The sequence below is a fragment of the Nycticebus coucang genome, chromosome 7 (assembly GCF_027406575.1).
Source record: "Nycticebus coucang isolate mNycCou1 chromosome 7, mNycCou1.pri, whole genome shotgun sequence".
NCBI lineage: Eukaryota > Metazoa > Chordata > Mammalia > Primates > Lorisidae > Nycticebus > Nycticebus coucang.
Window position 1 is genome coordinate 132,100,641 of NC_069786.1, and position 19,358 is coordinate 132,119,998.

Below are 19,358 nucleotides of genomic sequence, written 5' to 3' on the forward strand. Positions count from 1 at the left end.
AGAGAAGCACCAAAGAGACCAGGAAACCAGTGAGCAGGAGGACCTGGTGAGCGGGCGGCCCTGACACCAGGAGAAGGGTTTTCAAGGGGAGGAGTGATCAGTTGCTGCCTAACAGTCGTGCAAGACGAGGCCACATGCCTGTATCTTGGTCATTACACTGACTTACAAGTGTCAAGCCAGAGGCACATCACGGGAGAGGGACGGACTCCGCCTCAGTGTGAAGCCGGAAGTGGACAAAGGCGCAGAATGCTAAAAATGTCAGCACATCTCTCTGGGAAATCATGGAACCCAGAGGAAAGGACTGGGCGATGCGGGACTCCAGAGTGTTTAGGCCACGGCAAGCTGCATGTGGACGAGGTGAAGACTCGCCGGCTTTACACAGGGATGCCAGGCGGCCCAGTGTGTTTCAAAAAGACCACTCCAACTGCTGGGCAGGAGCTCAGCCAGAGCGCGCAAACCCCCGGCCTCCGGCCTCCAAGGCCGCCCACCGGCCGGGGCTCCAGCAAATCCGTCAGCCCAGGGAGCCTCAAGTCTGGGGGACCAGCCCCCCGCCCCGCGCCAGCGCCGCCGCTGCAGTGCGGTCCAGCTCCTCGGGGGTCCCCGAGGTCCCGGGGCTGAGCTCGTGTGGGAACTGGCGTGCGGAGGGCGGGCAAGGGGCTGGGGACCCCCGCGCAGCTGCAGATCCGCAACCTATATATTTTTTTATTTTAACGGAAAAGGACGCTCAGAAAGCCTCCGTGGAATGTGTCGCACCTCGCGCCTCGTCCCAACTCCAGTTCGCTCGCGGAGTGTGAAACCCCACGCCTCCAGGAGTCAGGAGGCTCTTCGCCTTCGGAAAGAAATTAAAGAGGAAGCTCGCTTGCTGGCTACAGAAATGGAGGCGGAAAGTTAACAAACGTGGGAGGGGGCGGCCGGCCACAGAGGAGAGGTCGCCGGACCCGCGCCCGGCGCTGAGGCTCCAGAGCCCGCTCCCCCCCACCTGGCCTGGGAACAGATCAAAACGCAGCGGGGGCGGCGGATCCGCCGAGGGAGCCGGGGCGGGGGCGCGGCGCGCGGGGTGCGGCCAGCGGGAGGGGCCCGCGCGGGGTCTGAGCGCCGAGCGCACCCGCCCCGCTGGCCCGGCGGGCTCCGGCGCGGCGCGGACTACAAGTCCCAGGAAGCCCAGAGGCAGGCGCGGGGCGGGGCCTGGCGCAATTCCCCGGGATCTGGCGCGCTGGGAAGCGCCGGGGAAGACGCAGCGGCTGCGGCCGGGGCGCGGGCGCAGGCGGGGGCGGGGCCGACGTGGGCCGGAGCCCTGCGTGCCAGGGAGGGGGCCGGCCGGGCAGGCGGCTGGCGGTGCTCGGAGCGGGCTCCGCGGCTTGCACGGCGCCTGCGGCTCGTCCCCGCGCGGCAGGCGGCGCACGGCGGGCACGGAGCCGGGGCCCCGGCGCAACGGGCGGTGCGGTACGCAGCGCGCAGACCCACTCCGCGGCCGGGCGCCCGGAGCGGCGCGGCCACTGCCCGGGGCCGGCCCTCGGAGCACAGCGGCTGCCTGGGCTTTAATGGCTGCTCGGTGGAGCAGCGCCTAGGGGTGGAAGGCGGCTGCGGCGGAGGAAGGCGCCCGAGCTAGCCGCCTCCCGGGGCCGGCCGCGCCCGCCGCGGCGCGCTCCATGGGGGCGCGCTCTTCCTGGGCGGCCCGCTGACCCTGGACGCCGGGGCCCGCTCGCTCTCCCGCCGCGCGTCCCGGCCATGAACTGAGCCCGCGGGCCAGCCCCGCGCCTGCTCCGCCCGCGCCTTTCTTCTTGCGCCTCCTCCGCCCGCCGCTGGCGGGCCCGGCTCCCCGGGGGCTGCGTTGCCCCTGGCTCGGCGGCCCGCGGGCTCCGGGGCGCGGGGCGGCGGTGGCGGCGGGGGGCGCGCGGCTCCGGGCGGGGCGCCTGCACCATGAACTACCAGCAGCAGCTGGCCAACTCGGCTGCCATCCGGGCCGAGATCCAGCGCTTCGAGTCGGTCCACCCCAACATCTACTCCATCTACGAGCTGCTGGAGCGCGTGGAGGAGCCGGTGCTGCAGAACCAGATCCGGGAGCACGTCATCGCCATCGAAGGTGAGGGCCGGGCCGCTGCGGGGCTTGTGGAAAGCGCAGGGGTGAGCGCGCGTGTGTGCGTGCGTGTGTACACACGCGCCGAGCCGAGGGAGCACTGCGGAGCTTCTTGCCCTGCAAGGCCGGGCGAATGTCGTCTGCCCCCGGCGCGCCGCGAGCTCTGCCAGGAAGATGGATCGTCAGCGTTAATTTGAAAATGGACAATAGCGTCTGTCCTGTGAGAAAGTAGCTCTGAGCCGCCGCGTCCTGGGCCACCCGAGTGTCCCGGCCCGGCTGACGCCAGGGGCTGCTTGTGGGGGTGGGGTGGGGGTTGGTGCCACCCCGCTGGTGACAGGTTGCCAGGCCAGGCCCGAGCGTCCTGCGGGCGATGAAGGCGTGCTTTGAGAAGTGTTGCTGCGGGTGAGGCCCCGGCTAGTGATGCAGGCTGCTCTCCAGAGTCTTTTGGGGGGTACAGGGGACAGTTGAACTTAGCACACACAGAGAGAGCCAGTCATGGTGCCCCGAAACGTGTCCAGGTGCAGGTCCACTCGGCCTTCATAGTGTGCTTTGTACCAAACATCCCGGCTGAAGAGTAGAAGAGCGGGTGGGGGTAGTAGGGCCGCGGGGGCAGGGCCTCGGGTGTAAAGGCCGCAGTTTCCCATGCCTGGCACTTGGAGGCCCCGGAAGTGGAAGTGGAGTGGCGCGAGTGAGGAGGGTTCAGGTGGAACACCTTGCCCTCCCCAGTGTTGGGGCGGCAGCGGTGCGCCTTTCCTGGGCTATGTCCTCTCTGGATTACCAGGGCTCTCGTTTCTCTGCTTCTGAATAGTTTGCTGGCTTTGGTTTTGCGAACACTCACCTGGGGGACCAGGTAAACCGGTAGTGTGGAGTTGTACTAGCCATGGTAAAGGCATTCAGGGTGTCTTGTCCACAATACACAAATGCCAGTCCACCCAACTGCCACTGAAACGCCAGTGAGATCTCTTTTGAAGAACGTTGAGAAAAGTTCCAAGACCAGCAGGTCTGTGTCCAAAAGCCTGGTGTGGGCATTGCCCAGCTCCCCCCCTCCGATGAGTGAGAGGGCACTGGCCCCCAGAATGGCTTTGCTTTGGCACTGTGCAGTGTGAATTACTAACCCCAAAGTGTTTTGGCTTGAAACTTGGCCAGTGAGGTAGAGAAGGTGGATGTTGTGTTGCTGATCCCTTTGGCATTTGGCAGCACCGTAGACTTGAACTGTGTCCCAGCTAGGCTGGCTGGCTGGCAGGCAGGCAGAGTGTATCCGGAGGGGACTTGCTGATTCCAGGGGACAATCTAAACAGAGCTGCAGCCTTGCAGGGGCCTAGCCCTTAGCATACCTCTTCCCCACCAACTGTCCCAGTCTGTACTACCTGGCTGCCTTGTTGGTGATGTAAGATGCTTCCAGATTCCTCTAGAGGCACGACCTCTGTGCACCTCTGAAGAGATGTTGAGACTGGCCCCCATCTGCCGATGGGTGAGTAATGCTGCAGAAAGCTTCCTCCCTGCTCCAGCTCCTGGTCTGCAGCAGCAGTGAAAGAGGCACTGTGATGATTTCAGATGATACTTTCCCTGTCCAGTTACACTTACTGAAGTCTGATGAAACACTTTGAAAGCTGGTGTCAGGCATCGGAGGCACCTGGCTGAGAGCCTTTTTGCTGTGTGAAGACTCCTGGCTGAGTGCAATTCCCGCTCTTGAAGCTGAGCGCTGGGGTCTCAAGCACTTCCAGCAAAGCAGTTTGACTTTGTAGCAGGAGGGTGTGCTTGCATCTCTCTCCTCTCTTGTTTTCTCCCCTCTCCTCTTCTCTTTTCCTCTCCCTCCCTTCCTTTCTTCTTTCAGTATTTGTTTCGTTCCTAGATGATGGTTTTTTCATAGTTTGATGCCTCTTACTTTTGGGTGAGACTTGAGGCCCCTTCTTGGCTGAAATTCTTGTCATGTTTAATATGTCCTGTTTGCGGCTTTGAGGATGCTGTTATTTTTCTGTTAGAAATGTTTGTATTGTGTCAGGGCTGTAGTTAATTTAGTGAGGCTTAAGAACCTTTCAAATATTCTTCTGTGCTTTGCACTATTATCAGCGAGCATATGACCTTTCATTTGTATGGAAGTTTAAGGGAAATGCTCTAGCATTTGTAATCTCCTTGTGTGGCTGTGGTGGGCGGGTTTCATTATCCTCGTGTTATAGAGGAGGGGAGTGGAGGTTCAGGAATGGGTACTGACCTCCTGAATGTTTGACTGGGGTTGTTTAAAGTCTTATCTGAACCAGGGGTCATTTGAATAAGGTGCAGGTGTCCAGACTGCTCAGGCATGGGAGGGACCCAGGGCTGGTGACTGAGCCTGTGTCTGCAGCATTACATCACAGTAACTGAGGTGGGCTCCACCCTGGGAGACAAACCCCTGTCTGAGCTGCCTGTGGGTGAAGCTTGGAGGCTTGGATGATGCTGCAGCAAAATATAAACCTTTCCAAACTTTAAATGGAACCATTTCTAATCAGGAAAGTATATGCACATCATAGTAAATAGTTAAACATTACTTGTTCTGTCAAACAGAGAAAACTGTCCTAATTTTAGACGTATCCAGCTAGGGTTTTTTCCCCCATCTGTATGTACATTCACAAAATAGGGGTCCTACTTACAAAGCTGCCTGATTACTATAATGTGAGCATTTTTTTAGTGTTTTGAAGAACTTTTGAAGATATGATTTCTCTTGTTGGTACAATATTCAAGTATTTGGCTGTACTGTAATTTATTTAAAATTCTCTGTTTTCTAACATCAGGAATTTTTGCTCTTGGAGCAAAAGAGAGGCTGTTTTGGGTAAGGCTCACTTCAAAATGAGTTGAAGTGGGCCTGGGTTGGAAAATCTCTTAACGATGGACTATGTTTAATATACTTGGTTGAAAGAGCCCGCTAAGATTCTTAAATAAAAATGAGATTGGCAGTCCTGTTTGTGGGCATTGGATACTTGTGATTTTGTCCTCTGTCTTGTTTTAAAATATTAGGTTCTCAAAAGAGAAGTTTTTTTCTTTCTGTCTTTATTTTATACTTTGAGAGATTTATTTTTTCTCTAGATCTCTGGAGTTTAAGGAAGCCTTGCTGATGGTTTCAGACTGACCTGATCAGAGTCCTGGGATTTCTCCTAGGGATTTCTCCTGGGATTGTGGCTGCTGTGAAATGTCTCCCCGGCCTCCATGCCCAGAGAGGAGCCTGGGACCCACCCTGCTGCCAGTTTGAACAGTGTGTCTAAGTTTGCCCCTCCAGTTCTCCTTTAAAAAGTCTGTCTGGGGTTGATGGGGTTGAGGTAAATGAGTCCACTACCTTTCTTCTTAAATAAAGCTTGTGGGTGGTACCTGTGGCTCAAAGGAGTAGGGCGCTGGCCCCATATACCGGAGGTGGCGGGTTCAAACTCAGCCCCAGCCAAAAAAAACAGCAAAACAAACAAACAAACAAAAAAAAAACTCACCTTTCTCCAGTTGTGGGGAAAGTGCATAACTTTAAATAAAGCTTGTTCTTCCAAGGATAAAGCCTCTATTCGCAATCACACTTTGTAATTTAGCTTGCCAGCAGCAGAACTGTGGTGCCATAACCCAGCTAGCTCCAGGGAAGCATGATCCCAGATTCCTACAGCCCCAGCCAATTTCATGCCTCCACCCTCACTGGGTGGCTCGTCACAGGAAACCCAAGCTTGCCACTGGCCTGGCCTGGTCCCTGGCAGGAGAGCTCTGCCCCCCCCCCCCACCTCTTAGAGGCATTTTCAGTGAGGGATTTAAAAGGCTCTTTAGCAGTGTTGGTCCTGGCATTTGGGGGACCCACTTTGTCCCATGACACAGCTGCTTTGTTGAGTCTCTATGCCTGGAAGAGTGCTGAGTGTTCAGCCTCTACATCATCTCAGTGGTGATTCCATACACAGATGCCATGCTGGTGTCCAGAAATTGTAGAACTCTTGCCCAGGAGAGCTGAGCTGGGCCCGCCCATCCAGCCTTGTCTTGTGCTGGCTCTCTAGCGCCCCATGACATAGAATGGAGGCCATAAGTCATATGTGTTGCTCAGGAGAACTGAGCTGGGCCCACCCATCCAGCCTTGTGCTGGCTCTCTAGCGCCCCATGACATAGAATGGAGGCCACAAGTCATGTGTGTTGCCCAGGAGAGCTGAGCTGGGCCCATCCAGCCTTGTGCTGGCTCTCTAGTGCCCTGTGACATAGAATGGAGGCCACAAGCCATATGTGTTGCCCAGGAGAGCTGAGCTGGGCCCATCCAGCCTTGTGCTGGCTCTCTAGTGCCCCGTGACATAGAATGGAGGCCACAAGCCATATGTGTTGCCCAGGAGAGCTGAGCTGGGCCCATCCAGCCTTGTGCTGGCTCTCTAGCGCCCCATGACATAGAATGGAGGCCACAAGTCATATGTGTTGCCCAGGAGAGCTGAGCTGGGCCCATCCAGTCTTGTGCTGGCTCTCTAGCACCCCGTGACATAGAATGGAGGCCACAAGTCATGTGTTGCCCAGGAGAGCTGAGCTGGGCCCATCCAGTCTTGTGCTGGCTCTCTAGCACCCCGTGACATAGAATGGAGGCCACAAGCCATATGTATTGCCCAGGAGAGCTGAGCTGGGCCCATCCAGCCTTGTGCTGGCTCTCTAGCGCCCCGTGACATAGAATGGAGGCCACAAGTCATATGTGCCAATCATCCGACCTTGTGTTTTCTCCACCCAGGATGAGAAGGGTTTGAGAATGGCCCAAATAACCCAGAGAATGACGTTCTTTGTAGGGTTGCTTACCATGGCAGAACTTCATGAGGAGTTTGTTTTCACGTAGAAGCTCATTCAGTCTGGGTGTTGCAGGTGTGTGTGTGTTTAGGGAAACAAGTATCTTCCTCCTCCTTGAATGCCATTTTCCTTTGTCACTATCTACCATGCTAATAATATTTCAGGCTGACTCAAAGGTTGCCGTCTTGCAGTGTCCCCCTTAGAAATGATGCTTGGTCACCTGCAGATGGCTTCCGGGTGAGATTCTAGACCTCCTTGGCATCCAGGGCCTCCACCATCGGGCTGTCCCTTGCAAGTCCAGCTTCATGCCTCTTAGTTGTGACACCTGTGCCCCTTTGAAATGCCACCGTTTCTGCCTGCTACTCATCCTGCAAGGGCTGGCAGTGTTAGCATCATCCTTGAGGAGCCTACCCTGTCACCACTGAGGCCTCCTACCCCCACCCCCTTCTTATAACACTCAGCCTGTGGGCCTGGGAGCTCTTTGTGGGCTGAAATCAGGTCTTGTTTATTTCAATATCCTCAGCCATTGGGTGGATCATGCCTGGCTCTTGAGGGATGCCCAGGAATTGTTTAACGATCTGAGTTGCTGGAGGGGCTCACATTTTCTCCAGAGGATGGGTCCTTTCCCTTCTCACTCTGGTTGGTAGTTAAAGTGGTATTCATCCTGTAGCAGAAGTGAGGACGTTTTGAAACTTGTCTCCAAGGCACAGGAGTTAAGGCTGGGCACCTTTTGAATTTGGTGGGTTAGCTTGGAGAGGAACTCAGTGTCATGTGGTGTTTGGGGTAGAAGTGACATTTTCTTTAGTGTAGGTAGAGGAAGAAAAAGATCTGCTTGCTAAATCTTGGCAGCTCTTTCAAATTAGCTATCTGCAAAAGGTTGGCGTTTCTTTGTGTTGGGTGCAAGTGAATTTCAGATGTAGAATCGGTATCATTGAGAGGAACAGATGAGTGACAGACTGTGTTGCTACCATACTGTAGTACCTTCAGGGTCACGGTGACAGCAGTGCTCCTCAGACGAGTGTGCAGTCCAGTCACGTGGAGGGCTTGTGGACACGGACTGCTGCCCCCTTGCCCCTGACTTTCCAGTTGTAGGTCTGGAGTGCAGCCTGAGAATGAGCACCTCTTAACAAGTGTCCAGACCAGAGGCTGCTGCTGCTGTGGTCTGGAGCCCTCACCTTGAGAGCATTGCTGCAGAGAGAAGGGTGCTCCAGTGGACTCACGTCCTCTCTGGGTGCTCACACTCAGCAGGGGGGTCTCCTGGTAGCCCTCTCTGCAGGGGAAGACACCAGGGCCATCCATCCAGTGGACTCACGTCCTCTCTGGGTGCTCACAGTCAGCAGGGGGGTCTCCTGGTAGCCCTGTCTGCAGGGGAAGACACCAGGGCCATCCATCCAGTGGACCCACATCCTCTCTGGGTGCTTATAGTCAGCAAGAGGGTCTCCTGGTAGCCCTCTCTGCAGGAGAAGACACCAGGGCCATCCGTCCAGTGGACTCGCGTCCTCTCTGGGTGCTCACAGTCAGCAGGAGGGTCTCCTGGTAGCCCTCTCTGCAGGAGAAGACACCAGGGCCATCCGTCCAGTGGACTTGCATCCTCTCTGGGTGCTCACAGTCAGCAGGGGGCTCTCCTGGTAGCCTCCTCTGCAGGGTAAGATACCAGGGCCGTCCGTCCAGTGGACTCGCGTCCTCTCTGGGTGCTCACAGTCAGCAGGGGGCTCTCCTGGTAGCCTCCTCTGCAGGGGAAGACACCAGGGCCGTCCGTCCAGTGGACTCGCGTCCTCTCTGGGTGCTCACAGTCAGCAGGGGGCTCTCCTGGTAGCCTCCTCTGCAGGGGAAGACACCAGGGCCATCCGTCCAGTGGACTCGCGTCCTCTCTGGGTGCTCACAGTCAGCAGGGGAGGTCTCCTGGTAGCCTCCTCTGCAGGGGAAAACACCAGGGCCATCTGTCCAGTGGACTCGTGTCCTCTCTGGGTGCTCGCAGTCAGCAGGGGGGTCTCCTGGTAGCCTTCTCTGCAGGGTAAGACACCAGGGCCATCTGTCCAGTGGACTCGCGTCATCTCTGGGTGCTCACAGTCAGCAGGGGGGTCTCCTGGTACCCTTCTCTGCAGGGTAAGACACCAGGGCCATCTGTCCAGTGGACTCGCGTCCTCTCTGGGTGCTCACAGTCAGCAGGGGAGGTCTCCTGGTAGCTCCTCTGCAGGGGAAGACACCAGGGCCATCTGTCCAGTGGACTTGCATCCTCTCTCGGTGCTCACAGTCAGCAGGGGAGGTCTCCTGGTAGCTCCTCTGCAGGGGAAGACACCAGGGCCATCTGTCCAGTGGACTCGCGTCCTCTCTGGGTGCTCGCAGTCAGCAGGGGGCTCTCCGGGTAGCCTTCTCTGCAGGGGAAGACACCAGGGCCATCTGTTCAGTGGACTCGTGACCTCTCTGGGTGCTCGCAGTCAGCAGGGGCCTCTCCTGGTAGCCTCCTCTGCAGGGGAAGACACCAGGGCCATCCGTCCATCAGCTTGGGCAGTTGCTTATGGTCACACCGTTTAAACATAGTGGAGGAGGGGTTTAATTTAAATCCAGGCCTGAATGGTTTCAAGTCCTTGTTCACTCCGCTTCCGCAATGCTGATCTAAAAGCTGCTGAGCACCCTGTGAGGGGCTGAATCTCTGGGAAGTGGTCAGCTGCTGGACGAGGTGCAGAGATGGTCCAGGCGGGAGGTAAAGGCAGAGGCAGCTGATGTTTTATTTGCTTCTCAGTCTTAGCCTGTGGTTCTGAGGATTTTCCATCCTGTCTTTCTTTTGGAGACAGTTGATATTCATGTATACTTAGGTGGGTTCTTCAGTATTCACTTGTAATGATAATTTGGCACATGACATGTTTTTTGTTCCTGATGCTTCCAAGCTAGCACAGCTTCTGTAAGGGAAAGAGCTGCTGGGGAGCCCAAGGAAGTGACTCAGGAGGGAGAGAAGCAGTGACAGCAGCTGCAGGAACCTTCAAAACAAAACCTGCGGCCCTGTTGCCACCACCTCTGTTTTTTGTCCAGCCAGATGTTTTATTTTGTTAAGATTAAAATCCCTTATTTTGCATCCTCTTCTTTTTCGTAGACCCTGCAGGTGTTTACAGTTTGAGAGTCTCTCTCTGGCTTCTTGTAACCACTGAGTGGGTTTTGTCTCACTTGTCTCGACACTCAAACCTGTGCCCCTCCACCTCACACCCCCCCACTCCTCCAGAACCTTCCAGTCCTTAGCTTAAGTGATGGAGTCTGGCAAAGCGGATGAGGCTTAGCTATTTTTAAAATCCAGGGTTTGAGGTTCTGATCTGGTGCTTAGCTACATAATTCCTTCCCTTTGTTAAGTACCTTTCTCTGAGAAACAAAATGCAGTCTACAGATGTTAATCTCTGATCTTCCCAGCATCTGTTATTTTTGTTCTGGGGTACGAGTGCAAGGCTTTGTGTGTGCTGTAGTGAGCCCCGGGCATATCCGGAAGCTAGTGTCTCGGAGGGGCGGAGGGGGTCTTTGGGTCCCCTTTTATAGTGTGGGAAGCCTGTTCCCTGGCTGTACCTTTCCCAAGATGCAGCCATGTGCCCCATCTGAGAGCGGGGCTGGTGTTACTTTTTGGGTCCAGTGTATCCATCCCTCAGCCCTCTCTACTCACAACTGACCAAGGCCAGAAGTGGGTATCTTGTCAGTGTTGGGGGGCTTGGGAGGGCAGAAAACAAATACCACCCCTGCAGAAGATATTGTTAATGGATCCTTTGAATAACCAGCCAAATAGCTTGTCTGTGTGTGGGGTTGGGACATTTTCCACAAAGAGCTATTAAATATAGGCTTGAGGGTGAGGCCCAGGCCCCAAGAGGGGGCTGTCATCGACGGGGTATTGTTTCTTCTATTAGTAATCAGAACTTGCCACCAGCCCGGAACAGGTGGCCACCCTGAGCTCTCTGGGAACAGATTGGTGTTTTTGTTTAACCAGGGGCTCATTTGCAATTTTCACACTTTTCCGCTGCTTGATGGGGATTGTCTTTTTTTGGGCGCACCGTTGGGGTGTTGGTACAGTGTTTCTACACAAGCAACTGTCTGGTCTTCAAAACTGCCGTCTGGTTGTCATTAGAATCAGGGTTAGAAGCTTTTTTTTTTTTTTTCAGGGTGGGAAAACACTTTTCATGGTTCTGGGAGAAGAAGTTCAAATGATTCTGGCCATGTTCACACATGATTTATATTTGGCCTTAGAAATGTCAACATTCAACAGGCTCTAGCAAATAGACCCATGTTGATTTCCAGCTTAGGACACAGCCTCCCGGAAGCTACTGTTGTGATATTCTCAGATAATAGTCTTAAAGGGAGAACAGTATCTTTAGGAAGTGAATTTGGTTTTAATTCCATGAGTTTTAGTTTTTATTGATATGGATGTACAGTACTGAGGATACTTGAAAGGAAGAAGTTAGCATTTTTTTCTTTAACTTTTATAAATGCGTACCGCAGATAACCACAAGAACTACCCTCCTTTTGTGAAAGGGTTTTTCCTTCTTGAATGCAACCTGCAGGCATACTGTATCTCTGCACAGTGGAGACCTCAGCCAGGTTGGTATTGTTGGTACTGCTCGCCAGCATCTATAAAGAAAAAGAAATTGATCTGGGGAGAGCTGATTCTCTGAACTCATGTGCTGCTTGTGTGTTGAGCTGTCTTTTTCTGGGATGGAGCATCTAGTGTCATTTTCCAGGGAGGCCACTTCCGGAAGGCTGTCTGCCCACTCTGTTATTTTGAAAGGTCGGGGTGCCGCTGTGAGCTGTGATATACTATCTGCTCCTGTTCTGACTGCTTCTGTTGGAGATTCAGGCTGGTGAACCTGATTAAAAACCACAACTACTAAACCCATTGTTTTAATTTTAGCTTTTAACGGACAAGCCTGGATATCTGAGTATCCATGTATTATTTGAAGTTTGGATTTGGAACTGGTAGGATTGAGACCATTTCAAACTCCCTTGTGTTTTTGGAACTCTTTTTGTGACACATAATGTAATTAGGGAAAGAGGCGCAAGTCATAAAGCGGGGGGAAGGTTTCAGGAACTGTGCGCGTAACCAGTAAGAAGTAAACATGGCCAGCACAGAGAGACTCATGTGCCTCGCGTGGAGCTGGACGTCATTGCTTTGTTTATGCTCTTGGTGGTGGGCATTTGTGTGGTGGGCATTTGTGTGGTTGCCTGCTCTGGGCCGTGCACCCTCTGGCACGTGCCATTTGGTGCCCGCATGGCCTCATTTCTGCTGGGTGTGTGCTGGGAAGGGCGTGCTTGGTTGTGGGGCTTTTTCTTCCCTGGTTGGACAAAGTCCCTCTGAAACCGCCCCACCGGGCCAGTAGCCTCTATCTGGAAAGACTTTTTTGCTGTTCAAGGTTCATTTTCTGATGATCTGGACTTGGTTTAATGCTTGCCTCTCTCTGATTTTTCATTCTTCGAGTCGTTTGTAAACAAATCTTTGAGGGAGAGAACATCTCTGGCTCTGTCTTAGAGATTAGGTTTTTAAACTTGAGGATTGTCTGCAGACTATTAATTCCTTGTAGTTGAGCTCTGTGAATGGAGCTGTGTGAGTAAAATCCCTCACCATGTGGATGGTACAGGTCCTGGTATACCCAGGTTACCTGGGATCAGAGCTAGGTCTGCCGACCCCTCCCACCCCCGCTCAAATTTCACTTAGAAATTTGAGTTTTACCCAAGTTTTTCAGTCTGTACTTATCTTTCTGGTGATCTTATGCTGGAGAATAAAAAAGTTATACTGTAATATCACTTTCTGCCCATAGTCTAAATCTAGAGGTGGTTTTTCTCCCCCAAACTCTTTCCCAGCTCCTGGCAGATACCAGTAATCCTTGGTAGACTCTCACTGGCTGAACTGGGAGCAGCCCTAGACACTCTCTACCTGTTGGGTTTAGATAACCCTTTGATTGGCGTTGGTATTTGAAAGGCAACTGTTTTGTAGTCTGAATAGTCACATATTAGCACTATTCACTTTCTGTTGTATGTAGCAGTTATGCTGAAGACACACACATAAAAAGAAAAGCTGGGTGTTGCCACCCCTGTTATTCTCCGGGGTTGTTTTCTTTGTCCCTGCCACTGTGTCCTGGGAGCTGCCCATCCCCCTCCACAGAGGCCAGTGCTAAGGGCCCAGACCCAGGAGGGACACACAGGGGCTATGTGTGGGTTTTTCTGGTGGCTTTGCAGAAGGCTAGAGTTTATCTTGGGGGGTGGTTATTATGGGAAGTGGCTCCACACACACGGGGCAGAGCTCAGTTTTTGGAGCTGGAAGGACGAGTAGATGTGTGGGGCACCCAGTGTCCTGGGGGTTTTGCCTAGGAGTCACTGATAGACCAGCAGCCCTGCAAGGTGGTGTGGGGAGGGCTGGTATTAACCAGGTGGGCTGGCCGTTGGGGCAGGTCTTGCAGGCTGGGTAAGAGTGGGTACCTGAGCCCTGTCCAGGCCAGTGCATGATGGGAATAGAGCCCAAAGGGAGCTGGGGAGGGGAGGCCAGAATGATGGAGAGCTCCAGTGACCTCTAGGAGCCTTTTTATTGGGGAGTGGGAACTATTGATTATGGATTTCTGCTCGGAGAGGTGAGTGCTTGGATGCTTATGCTGTGTGAGATGAGAAAGTGGTGATGAAGGGGACAGAGAATGAGATGGGGGAGGGACTGTTACTCTGCGGGGTAGAGAAGATGGTGGTGGAGGGGCAGGCGTGGTAGTGGGGATCCCCCTGAACAGCACAGGGGCTGCTATAGGGGAAGGTGATACCTGGGATATGCAGGCCTGAGGCTGTAGGCAAACCTCAGGGTGGAGGGAGAAGGGGCTGAGGCTTTCCTGGGAAGGCTTCAGGGAAGGGGCTATGCAAGGGTTCCACCTTAAATGCCTCAGAGGTTTGGGTAGAAGGGAGGTGCTTGGCCACATGGAAATGGTTGTGCAGGGTTTGCAGAGGGGGCCCTGTTCCTGCGGGATGAACTTGGAGTGTCTGAGAGGCGGGCACATCTGGATCCGTGTCACAGCCTCTCCTCGTTTACTGATTCTGTGTTTGAGCTCCATGTCAGTCTCCTGTGAGTGTGGCTGGTGTACATCCTTTTCCAGGGGTGGAGTCAGCTGGAGGGGCTCACGGGACTGAGGTTCTGCTGTACGGCCAGGTGGTCTTCTGGCCAAGCCTGCGTCTTTCAGAACAGTGCAGAGCACATGCTACTAATGGCCGAGCGATGCCTCTGTCTGTGCAGCCATCTGTTAGGTGTATGTGTATTTCATCTTGGGGCTTTAATCCATAGAATCACTGAGCAGCTGCGGGGACTGCAAAGGTGAACAGGCCTCCCTGTGCAGGCCCGGTGCGCAGTGGGCTGGGAGAGGAAGTCCTCTGAGCTGCAGAAGGTGGGCGGCTTCTGTCGTCCTGGCGTCCCTGATGGGCTTCATGCCACGTTGCCTCGCAGGAGAGCTTGGAAAACGTACCGGCTCTGCCCAAGGAAAGCCCACTGTCTTCACACACAAAAAGTCAGTTTTCATTTTTTCACTTAGAAATTTTAGTTTTACCCAGGTTTCTCAGTCTGTACTTATCTTTCTGGTGATCTTATGCTGGAGAATAAAGAAGTTATGCCGTAATTATCACTTTCTGCCCATAGTCTAAATCTAGAGGTGGTTTTTCTTCCCCAAACTCTTTCCTAGACCTCTAACTTGCCGGGAGGCTCTGCCAGTGATGCTGGGATCCTGGGCATTGTGTTTTATGCTTCCCCATATGTGACCTGCCTGGGGGCCCTGCTGGGTGGTACTACTTTTCCTGAAAGCAGTTCAGAATTTCAGATGGAGAGAATGGAGCCTGTGTGTTTTTCTAGAACCCCAACTTGTACTACTACTGATGGAACACAGGCTATAGTGACGCACTCAGGTTTTTCGATTTGCAGGTTTGCCTGGTTGGGGATTAAAGCATCTCAGAGTGAGTTGAGGTGCAGCGGCTTATGCCTGTGATCCCAGCACTCTGGGAGGCTGCAGCAGGAGGATTGCTTGATGTCAGGAGTTTGAGAGCAAGAGTGAGACCCTGTCTCTAGTAAAAATAGAGAAAGTAGCCCTGTGTGGTGGCAGATGCCTGTGAAAAGAGGATCACTTGAGCCCAGGAGTTTGAGGTTGCTGTGAGTTCTGATGATACTACGGCACTCTACCGAGGGCCACAGAGCAAGACTGTCTCAAAAAACAAATAAACAAAAATCCTGGAGTGATATAGTGTTTTCATCTGAGAAGATCGGGGACTCCTCCACTCACTAGTATAAACACTGGGTGCCTCGTGCTGTTTGGGGCGTGTTCCGTTCCGTGTATGCTGCTCACCCAGCCCCTGGTGCCATCCCCCTCTTCCCTCCCCCGTGGAACCCCAGGCACCTTTCCCAGCGCGCCGTCTGGGCAGGCCCAGGGAAGGGAGTGTGCTGCTCATCTGTCTACAGTTTGGAAATTGTATGGTCCAAATATTTTGCTACTTAAAAGAGATTAAATGTGCTGGTTGATCACAACTCCAGGGGATCTTTTCATCTTCAGAATTTTCACGATGAAAAATTTCAAACACACAGAGGCGTTGAAAGAATGTGTAGAGTGAACTCTTGTGTACCCACCACCTACAGTCTGCGTGTCAGCCTGCTGTGTGGCTCCCTGTCCACCCAGGGGATAATTTATCTAGCATTTTCTATAAAATGCAAGATTCTCTAAGGCTAATCTGATTTTGGCTTAGAATCTGAAGGGTTTCTAGGGGCAGAGCAGTTCCTGCTGTTGTGGCATCAGATTCCAGGGGCAGTGTGAGCAGGATGGGGAGAGGTGCTTATTAACTGTGGAGGGAATGCGATGGTGTCTCATTCAGTAAGGGATGTGGGTTTAACTTGCGATTTGGAAGGACAGCTTTTTGTCTCCTTAATCTTGATATAGCTCAAAAGTAAACCCGAAGGGAAATGTCTGACTTCGTTTTCATGTCTCTGAATGTGTGTGTGTTTGGGAGGCAGGTCCTCTCTTGGGGCCACAAAGCCCGATGTCCTAAAATGTGTTTTTAGGGATTATGTATTGATTTGGAATGTAGATATAGTCATGTCACCTTATGGCTGATTTTTGGAAGCAGAATGATGGGCAGGATCACAGCCTTGGTGACTATGTGTCTTATAGGGAGCAGAAAAGCCTGGTCTGGGGACTTGAGACAGGTTCCTGCCCCACTAACTTGCCACAGGACCCTGGGGGTCCCTTTGGGCCTCAATTTCAGTATCTAAAATCTGTGAGATGGAACTTCAGTCTCAGGCATCCTCCTGAATCCAAAGTGGCTGCCCCTGCTCCATCCATTATCCTCAGTTCTAAACTCAGGACCAGACTAACCTGGTCTGGCCAAGTCGGGAGTAGTAGGCAAGTTCCCCAGAGGCCCGGTTGCCCCAGTGTATTTGAATAAATCATTTCAGTCACAGGCCTCTTCTCCCCAAAACACTGTCAGAGAGTGAAATGCCAGACAGCAGAGTAATATTTATAAGAGGAAGGAGGTCATTGTGTCTGTAATTTGTGAGGTGTGTGGTTGTTCTGGTACTTGTGTGTCTTGTGTAATGTGCACACACCTTGAGGGCCTCTCTGTAGCTCCTGAGCATATGAGCAGGGGGAAAATCCGGGGTGATAATCACCAATATCTCCATGATACCCTGGGTCTGGTAAAAAGCAGGTAAGTGCCTGTGTGCAGCCCTGGTGATGGTCTGTTTATGTTCTCCTTGTAGTGAGCATGGGGCCGATACTGCGTACAGATGCCTCTTGACTCCTAGCAGGGCCATGACCTGATAAACCCATTCTAAGTTGACAGTATTATAAGTTGAAAAGGATTTAATACCCTTAAACTCAACCTGGCCTACCTTCAATAAGCTCAGAACGTTTATGGTAGTATATGGCTGGGCAGAGCCCTCTGTGACAAAGCCTACTTTATAATAAAATGTGGACTATCTCATGCAATTCATTGAATATTGTGCTAAAAGTATGAAGCAGGATTGTTGTCTGAGGGCTGGGAGTACACTGTCTATTGAATGCTCATCACTTTTGCACCAATGTAAAGACAAAAAAAATTGAGAAGTAGTAAGCTGAGGACAACCTGTATAGTCAGTGAATCTGTGTTGTGTATGTGTGTGGTGTTCATGCGGAGGGGGGTTGTAGGGCAGACCCTAGAAGTCTAATTCAGCTCTGAATCATGACTGTGGCTCATGAGGTTTAGAGCATCAGTCTAAAATTGGAGCTGGACTCCACTGCCTCTGGTCATCATGACGGTTAATTATGGAACCTGGTGAGGCCCAAGTTTCTTGTACTCACACCTGACGCAGCCTGGGCCCAAGAGGGGCAATCTCCTGGGTTGCCCTTGAGCTGGTGATGATCTCACTACAGGTTAAGATTCCTCATGTGACCCCCTGCAGCTCTCCCCATCCTGCCCAGAGGTGGCCTGTGACCAGACAGCCTTTCAGGGAGGACTCACAGAGCCCATGGCCAGGACATGGGGCTGTGTGCCTGTGTCTGCAGGCGGGACCCTGCCTTCCACAGCCCAGCCTTTGCTTCAGAGCCAGACTTCCATCTGAATGAGCTCATGGGTCAAAACCTTGACAAAGCCAGGGCTTTTAATTTGCATTTTGTCATGATTATCTCTTCAAAGTCTAAGCAGGCCTTTGGCTGAGGGGCATCTGTGGGAAAATACACACCACCAGTCACCCTTTAATTATAGTTAGGGTTTCCGCTTGTTTCTAACAGGTTGTGCCTCTCTCCGAGCATCTTCCTCCTCTTCCCCACACTGTTCTCTCCCTTACACACAGTTAACCACCGCTCCCCGAGGTGAGAGAAGCTTAATGCTGGATCGTGTCATCTGAGTTTGGGACAGGACCCTTCTGACAGCTGAGTTTATCAGCAGGGCTGCAGCCTCGGCCATGAGTGTTCCTGGTAGGAGGATGATCTGATGGCCTGCACACCCACGTTGTCAGGTGATTTCAGCCAAATTCTCCTTATGCCTCAGCTTTCTCTAAGTTACAAAAGGAGTCTTGTTCGTCTTTACCCGGGGAGGTCACCCCACCTAGCCAGAACCCTGTTCATTCTCATTTGCTCCCCACCCAGGCCCCCACAGAGACTTACCCGTGTAGGTAATTGTGTGTGTGAGGAGTCTTCTCCGCATGGGGGGCACGCCGCTCCTGATCTCAGTTTTATCCCTACAGTCTGCCCCAGAAGTCTTGTCGGGTGCTTGTTAGTGAGTGAAGAAATGAGTGGACCTTCTCAGGTGGGGTTTGTACCTTCTAATGTGAGAGCAAAATTCCCTATCCTGCAGCAGCTCCGTGCTGATCCGTGTTGATTCTTAAAACAATCCCTCCCCAAGGGTTCTGGGGGAGACACCATGCAAAGCTAATGACTGTGAACTTTTTCAGCAACTTGTGTTTAGAAGATCCGTTTTCCATGGTTACTGTTACCTTGGTTCTTGTTACATAACTTTTGTTAGATTCAGATACTGGGTTTTTTTTTTTTTTGTAGAGACAGAGTCTCACTGTACTGCCCTTGGGTAGAGTGCCGTGGTGTCACACGGCTCACAGCAACCTCCAACTCCTGGGCTTACGCGATTATCTTGCCTCAGCCTCCCGAGCAGCTGGGACTACAGGCGCCCGCCACAACGCCCGGCTATTTTTTTGTTGCAGTTTGGCCGGGGCTGGGTTTGAACCCGCCACCTTCGGTATATGGGGCCGGTGCCCTCCTCACTGAGCTTTCCTCACTATGTCGCACTCAGTAGAGTGCTGTGGCATCACGGCTCACAGCGACCTCAAACTCTTGGGCTTAAGTGATCCTTTTGCCTCAGCCTCCTGAATAGCTGGGACTACAGGCGCCAGCCGCAACGCCCCACTATTTTCTTGTTGCAGTTGTCATTGTTTAGCTGGCTCCGAGCTGGATTTGAACTCACCAGCCTCAGTGCATGTGGCTGGTGTTGTAGCCACTGTGCTATGGGTGCCGAGCCATGGTTCCAACATTTTAAAAGATTTGACTGAAACTGTGAAACCAATGGTGACTATGATCTTGTCTTTTTGGGGCTTTGTGCAGATAAAGACATGAGTTTTACTTAGAAATTTGAGTTTATTTGACCAAGAATTTCTGTCTTGGTTTGGGAATATGTCGTTGCTGGGAGCTTTCTTGGTTAGGAGCCTGCAGAAGCTGTGTTTATGTGATGAGCGGGGCCACTGGGACACAAAGCCCGGCATGTTTTTATTTTCTTCAACTCAAATCCATGTTAATCTTCTTTCCTCTATGGAAAAGTTCACAGAAGTGACAGGAAATGAGGGCTGGGGTGGGTGGGCAAGGGAAACAAACAGACAGAATAATGCAAAATGTCAGACGTCAGCTGTCTGACCGCTGGATCTTTCGTGCACGAAGATTGCTCTAAGGACTTCAGCCCTTTTCCCGAGCGTGGAGGAAGCTGGCGCTGGAGTGGCTGCCTGCCCGTGATTCTTTCTCTCAGAAGCCCTGGGGGCAGCAGGTCACACTTGTGCTGGAGTGGCCCTTCCTTAAAACTTCCT

At 52.8% G+C, this 19,358-nt stretch overlaps 1 protein-coding gene across 5 annotated transcripts in view; it reads left to right on the top strand.

Annotated features, from left to right (window-relative positions):
* The first annotated feature begins 1,287 nt into the window (after positions 1 to 1,287).
* AGAP1 (ArfGAP with GTPase domain, ankyrin repeat and PH domain 1) overlaps positions 1,288 to 19,358 on the top strand; it is a 547,645-nt gene continuing 529,574 nt past the window's right edge. For 3 of the 5 annotated variants that reach the window (XM_053596986.1, XM_053596987.1, XM_053596989.1), the window contains exon 1: positions 1,288 to 2,083. In XM_053596986.1, coding sequence (XP_053452961.1) covers positions 1,921 to 2,083 — 163 coding nt within the window. In that variant the 5' untranslated portion in view covers positions 1,288 to 1,920. The remainder of the gene's footprint in view (positions 2,084 to 19,358) is intronic. The other 2 variants (XM_053596985.1, XM_053596988.1) reach the window with 1 other exon arrangement.